Consider the following 5,955-nt stretch of genomic DNA (forward strand, 5'->3'; position numbering starts at 1 on the left):
TTGTGGTGTTGCCATGGGAGTGGAGCTTGATATCCTCGAAGTCGCGGGGGAATAGCCTAGGGCCGTCGCCGTGGTAGCTGAATCCTATGTTATATTGTGATCCAAATTCATTGCACAAGAAAAGGTCGACTTTCGACAGAGTGAAGCTGAGGCCCGTCGCTGGGAGGCTTCGGCTTGTCCGATTCATATATCCTTTAGGGTTTGCTCCTCGCTGTATTATTCCTCTTGTAAGCCGCCGCTAGGCATTGTAAACACTCACCCCGATATAGTGAAGATTTGCTAGCCGGCGCCCATGGTTTTTTTCCTTCCGCACTGGAGGGGTTTTCCACATTAAATCCTCGTGCTTCTTGTGGTTTGATCTTGTTGTTCTCTATCATTTCTTCACTGTCGCTTCTAACATCCTACTCGTCGGCGGTTGGCTGAATCCTTCATGTAGTTGCTAGGGATGGCGGTGCAGTTGGAGAGGTCATCAGGGCCTTGGTGGAGGGAACAAGGGGCCATGCACAATGGGAGGGAGCATCGATGGTTGAATTACCTTCTAGTGCTAGGCCCAGAGCCCATAGCCGCTCCCCTCATCCTCCGTCACCTACCTGCCAGGCACTGTTGGGATCGAGATGAGGATATTGATGCCATGACAGGGGAGGAAAGGGGCAGACATACAACACAGACATGGCGAGGAAGGCAGTGACAATGAGGACAAGGGCAGAGCGGTGGACACGACAAGGAAGGCGGCATCGCTAGGGGTGCGGGACGATGCGCAGGGTGAGGTGGTGATGAATCCGGCTTAGGTGGGGTTGGCCGAGGTCCAATAAATTAAGGTTTCCCAGACCCTAACAGTTCTTAGGCACACCCACTCGAGGAAAGGCCCAATCTCCCTAAAAGACTAGTCCAATAGGGGAAGGGTGACTCTCCATTTTAAGGTGGCTTCCTTCTCCCAAGCTAAGTAGGGTGGAATTATTAGAAGGCTAACTTAGTCACCGCCTGACTACAGCTGGGCCACTTGGCCCCTTTGTTGCGTCTTTGTCAACAGTTAATATTGGAGGATGTTATCATCATTTCTACCCCCTTAAATAAGGGCCCAGCTCTGATACTAAATGATGAATCTGGTCCAGGTGCAGTTGGCCGAGGCCCATTAAATTAAAGTTACCCGGACCCCAACAGTTCTTAGGCGCACCCACTCGAGGGAAGGCCCAATCTCCCTAAAAGACTAGTCAAATAGAGGAAGAGTGGCTCTCCCTTTTAAGATGGTTTCCTCCTCCCAAGCTAAGCAGAGTGAGATTATTCAGAAGCTCATACGGTCACCGCCCGACTACAACTGGGCCACTTGGCCCCTTTGTTGCATCTTTGCTAATGGTTAATAGTAGAGGATGTCCTCATCAGGTGGGTGCGGGAGCAACATCAGGGTGAGTGATGTGAGAGTAAGCGCAAGGTGAGATGGGTGCGGGAGGAGGTGGGACTGATGGGTTCAAGGTGTGGGAGGTGGTGAGGCTTATGGCCTTATATTTTGAGCTTCCTGGTAGTTTCTCATCATGAAAAACTAGAAGCTCAAACAAACATCAAACCTTTTGTGCAACTTTTAGAAATCTGAAGCTAGAAAAGCTAAGTTCATATGGAAAGCTGGAAAGCTCAGATTTATAAGTTTTTCGTAGCCCTTTGAGCTCAAAAGCTAAACACATCTTCTAAAAACTAGTTTTAGTTTTTCAGAACCAAAAAGGCACTTTTTAGAAAATCTCAAAAGCTGCAGCTCAAACAAATGCCTTTAGTTTCAACCAAGCTTATACGAAAACAATTAAAATTATTGGATTAAAATAGTATCTTTAGATTCATTATAAAATATACTTTCGAATTTATCTATTTTCTATTGCAATGTTAAATTTTTTTCTATAAATTTGATCAAACATAAAAATGTTTGACATAGGATAAAATTGGAATGGTTTTTTAGAAGGATGGGAGTATACATATTGGGCGTGTCTGGTTTCGGTCAGCCAGGCCAAATTTTGGCTTGCCCATATATTTGGCCGTTGTTTGGTTGTAGTTAAATTTCAGACAGCTCAAAAATAATTGCAGTGGCCGACCACAGTCAAAAGCGGGCGCTGCATGGGGCGAGCTCAGGCAAGCAAATCGTTGCCCCCGATTTGGCTGACGAGCTGCCAAAACTTCCACGGGTGAGGTGTCAGGCAACCATTGTGCTTGCCCTTACTTCAATACTTAGATTGTCGCTCTTCAAATGCTAATATGTACCAAATTGTATATCTAATTATATTGATGATTTGTTTCACCATTGAACTCCTTAAAATTTTATATACAAAACAACAATAAAGAAAAAAATATATAATGTCTAGTGCTACCAAAAGTTTATCATGCCCTGAATTGGCTATGACCAAATTTTGGCTTAGCAAGTTAGGGCAGTTAGTATCCAAACATGCCCATTGCAGTATCTGGATCTATTTTCGTGGTACGCAGAACGCCAGAACTTGCATGTGTGCTGTATCCTTGGATCACCTTCCATGTTTGTGGCTTTGTATTTTTTTTGTGTTGGTATAATTAATAAGTGACAGTCACATATTTGGGTGGGAATCTCCTCGGTGATACACAACAGCAGAAGCCTATAAATAACCTGAGATTATTTGCGTCCACTCGTTACCTCTTCTTCCGGGGAGTACAACACTACCGATTCAAAGTAATAGCCACACCACTCTCTGCCAAGGACTAAGCCAGTTTTCGTGCCTATATATACTCGTTCGCCTCTCCAGTAACTGTGTCAGGGAGACTCAAAATGAAGGTTCAGAGGGAGAAACTGGTGCTTTCTCTATTATGCGTTGCTTCCTTACAAGGTTCGTCGATCTAACTCATTTAATTTTGTTGCAGATCTGAGAGAAAATCAGGTCCAAATAGTGTCACATTTTCCATTTTCTCATATGATATGTCCACGTGTAACGCAGTAGATGCATGTTTGTCTCTTTGATGCAGGATGTATGGTCCACTCCGTTGAATATGATCATACAGCAAGCATCGAGGCAACTCCCCTCTCCCTAAACTACTCATCTCCTCCAAGAATAATTAAGAAAACTGTCAATGGTGCCATGTGGCAGGATATATATACAGATTATATTATCTTTTGAATCCTACTGGCTAGGAAAAATCGTAAACAGCGTTAACTTCTGTTGTGAGAAACTCCTGCATTATTAGACAATCTGAAACATACTAAATGGTTGTTGTGTTAACTTTCAGTTGAATGTACGTTCAGTTAATAGCTAGATCACAGTTCGAAGTTCATCAACTCATTACAAGACTTAACAAATCAGCCCATTTATATAGATCCAGTTAGTCTCAGGGAAGTAAATAAATTCATGCGTTACCTCTTTATTAATTAATTAAGTTTCTAGATCTCTACTAGAGAAATGGCCTTAAGAATCCCGTTGAAATTGTCAAGTGAACATAACTCGTTCTTGTTTCGGCCCCCACGCATTGCAGTGCCTTGGCGACCCGATGAAGCCCCTGTACAACGGCGGCATCATCCAGAACGCCGAGTTCAACAGCGGCCTGATGGGCTGGTCGACGCACCGGAACATCAAGACCGGCGTGCGCAGCTCGCCGTCCGGCAACAAATTCGCCGTGGTGCGTGGCGCAGGCGGCACACTGTCCAGCAGCGGCAACGTTCTGCCGTCCCAGAGCGTCTACCAGAGGGTCCGGATGCAGCGCGACACCCACTACTCGCTGTCCGGTACGTGCATACCAGGCTGCGAGCGTGCATGCATTAGTTACTCATCTCTTCCTGATGCGTGAGCATCTTGCGCGCAGCATGGCTGCAGGTGCACGCCGGCTCGGCCCACGTGAAGGCAGTGGTCAAGGCCCCGCATGGAGAGCGCATCATCGCAGGCTCCGTCGTCGCGCAATCCGGCTGCTGGAGCATGCTCAAGGGAGGCATGACCGCCTCCTCTTCCGGACACGGAGAGATCTATTTCGAGAGCGACGCCCCCGTGGACATCTGGGTGGACAGCGTCTCGCTGCAGCCCTTCAGCTTCGACGAGTGGGACGCCCACGCCCGCCGCTCCGCCAACGCGACGCGGAGGAGCACCATCCGGTTGGTGGCCAAGAGCGCCCACGACGACAAGCCGATGGCGAACGCCACCGTGATCATCGAGCTCCTCCGGGCCGGCTTCCCGTTCGGCAACACGATGACCAAGGAGATCCTCAACCTCCCCGCCTATGAGAAGTGGTTTACGTCGCGCTTCACCGTGGCCACCTTCGAGAACGAGATGAAGTGGTACAGCACCGAGTGGAACCAGAACCAGGAGGACTACCGCATCCCGGACGCCATGCTCAAGCTCGCCAACAAGCACGGCATCAGGGTGCGCGGGCACAACGTGTTCTGGGACGACCAGAACTCCCAAATCCGGTGGGTGAGGCCCATGAACACGGACCAGCTCAAGGCCGCCATGCAGAAGCGGCTCAAGTCCGTCGTGTCGCGCTACGCCGGCAAGGTCATCCACTGGGACGTGGTCAACGAGAACCTCCACTTCAACTTCTTCGAGGGCAAGTTTGGCCCCACCGCGTCGGCGCAGATCTACAACCAGGTCGGGCAGATCGACCACAGCGCCATCCTCTTCATGAACGAGTTCAACACGCTGGAGCAACCCGGCGACCTCAACCCGGTGCCCAGCAAGTACGTGGCCAAGATGACCCAGATCCGCAGCTACCCCGGCAACGGCGGCCTCAAGCTCGGCGTCGGCCTAGAGAGCCACTTCTCCACGCCCAACTTCCCTTACATGAGGAGCGCGCTGGACACGCTCGCCAAGCTGAAGCTGCCCATGTGGCTCACCGAGGTGGACGTCGTCAAGGGCTCCAACCAGGTGAAGTTCCTGGAGCAGGTGCTCAGGGAAGGGTACGCCCACCCGAGCGTCAACGGCATGATCATGTGGGCGGCGTGGCACGCCAACGGATGCTATGTCATGTGCTTGACGGACAACAACTTCAAGAACCTCCCCGTCGGCAACGTCGTCGACAAGCTCATCGCCGAGTGGAAGACGCATAGCAAGGCTGCCACCACCGATGAGAACGGCATCGTTGAGCTTAACCTCCCGCACGGCGAGTACAACTTCACCGTGACACACCCGTCGGTCATGGGCGCCACCACCATGACGGTTGATGCTGCTTCCTCCGCGTCGGAACACACTATCACCGTCAGAGTGTAGGAATTTCGACGTCCGTGTGATGTTTAGTGATTCTTTTTTCTTTTTTCGCCTCTTTGTAAATAATTGGACTTGAAGTGCTCACATTGATCGGAGAATGGTCCAACGGAGTCGGAGATCCTCCGAAAAGATGGTGGGCCGTCTCAGGAGCCCCCAACATCTTCTACCTATGGGATTCAGCCTATTTGCCGTGTGTTGCAAACGGCAAAGTTGACACGGCAAACGGGGGCCGGCAAGTCGGGGTCGTCGACGAACAAGAGGGCAGCCGTGGTGGCGAGGAGAGGCCCAGCATCATCGAAGACGACTTCTTGGATGTGCCAAGGGCTGACCGGGGAGGAGGAGGAGGCAGGTCGCGACGGCGGCGAGGATGAGCCAGAGGACACCGAGGCGACGACAGCGAGGATGAGGCGGAGGACACTGAGGCGATGACGGCGCACCCGTAGCTTGATCCGTCCCCGTCCAACTGCTGTAGCTCCCCTCGATCTCGACGGAGGCACTCTCGCGGGCCTCGTATGTATCCTGCCGGTGGTCGCCGGCTTCCTACTTTACCCCTGCAGGCTTTTCAGGCCGATCCTAATTGGGTCCATTTCCAAAATGTGGTCACCTGCAGAGGCCTGCTCAAATGTTTTCGCAGGGCGGGTCTACCAGGTTTGCAGGCCCACCTGCGCCTGTCTGCATCCTGAATCCTTGACGCCTCCACCTGCACGCGACCTACCCCCATGCTGCATACATGTCTGGAGCGATAACACCGCCTCCCTATCCC

At 50.9% G+C, this 5,955-nt stretch overlaps 1 protein-coding gene across 1 annotated transcript; it reads left to right on the forward strand.

Annotated features, from left to right (window-relative positions):
• Window positions 1-2,776: 2,776 nt before the first annotated feature.
• LOC120687239 (endo-1,4-beta-xylanase 4-like) lies at window positions 2,777-5,218 on the forward strand. Its single transcript, XM_039969229.1, has 4 exons — window positions 2,777-2,834; window positions 2,971-3,017; window positions 3,475-3,724; window positions 3,802-5,218. The coding sequence occupies exons 1-4, from the start codon at window positions 2,777-2,779 to the stop codon at window positions 5,193-5,195; spliced, it is 1,749 nt and encodes a 582-aa protein (XP_039825163.1). The 3' UTR covers window positions 5,196-5,218.
• The last annotated feature ends 737 nt before the right edge of the window (window positions 5,219-5,955 follow it).

Source organism: Panicum virgatum, chromosome 9N (genome assembly GCF_016808335.1).
Source record: "Panicum virgatum strain AP13 chromosome 9N, P.virgatum_v5, whole genome shotgun sequence".
NCBI classification, from domain to species: domain Eukaryota; kingdom Viridiplantae; phylum Streptophyta; class Magnoliopsida; order Poales; family Poaceae; genus Panicum; species Panicum virgatum.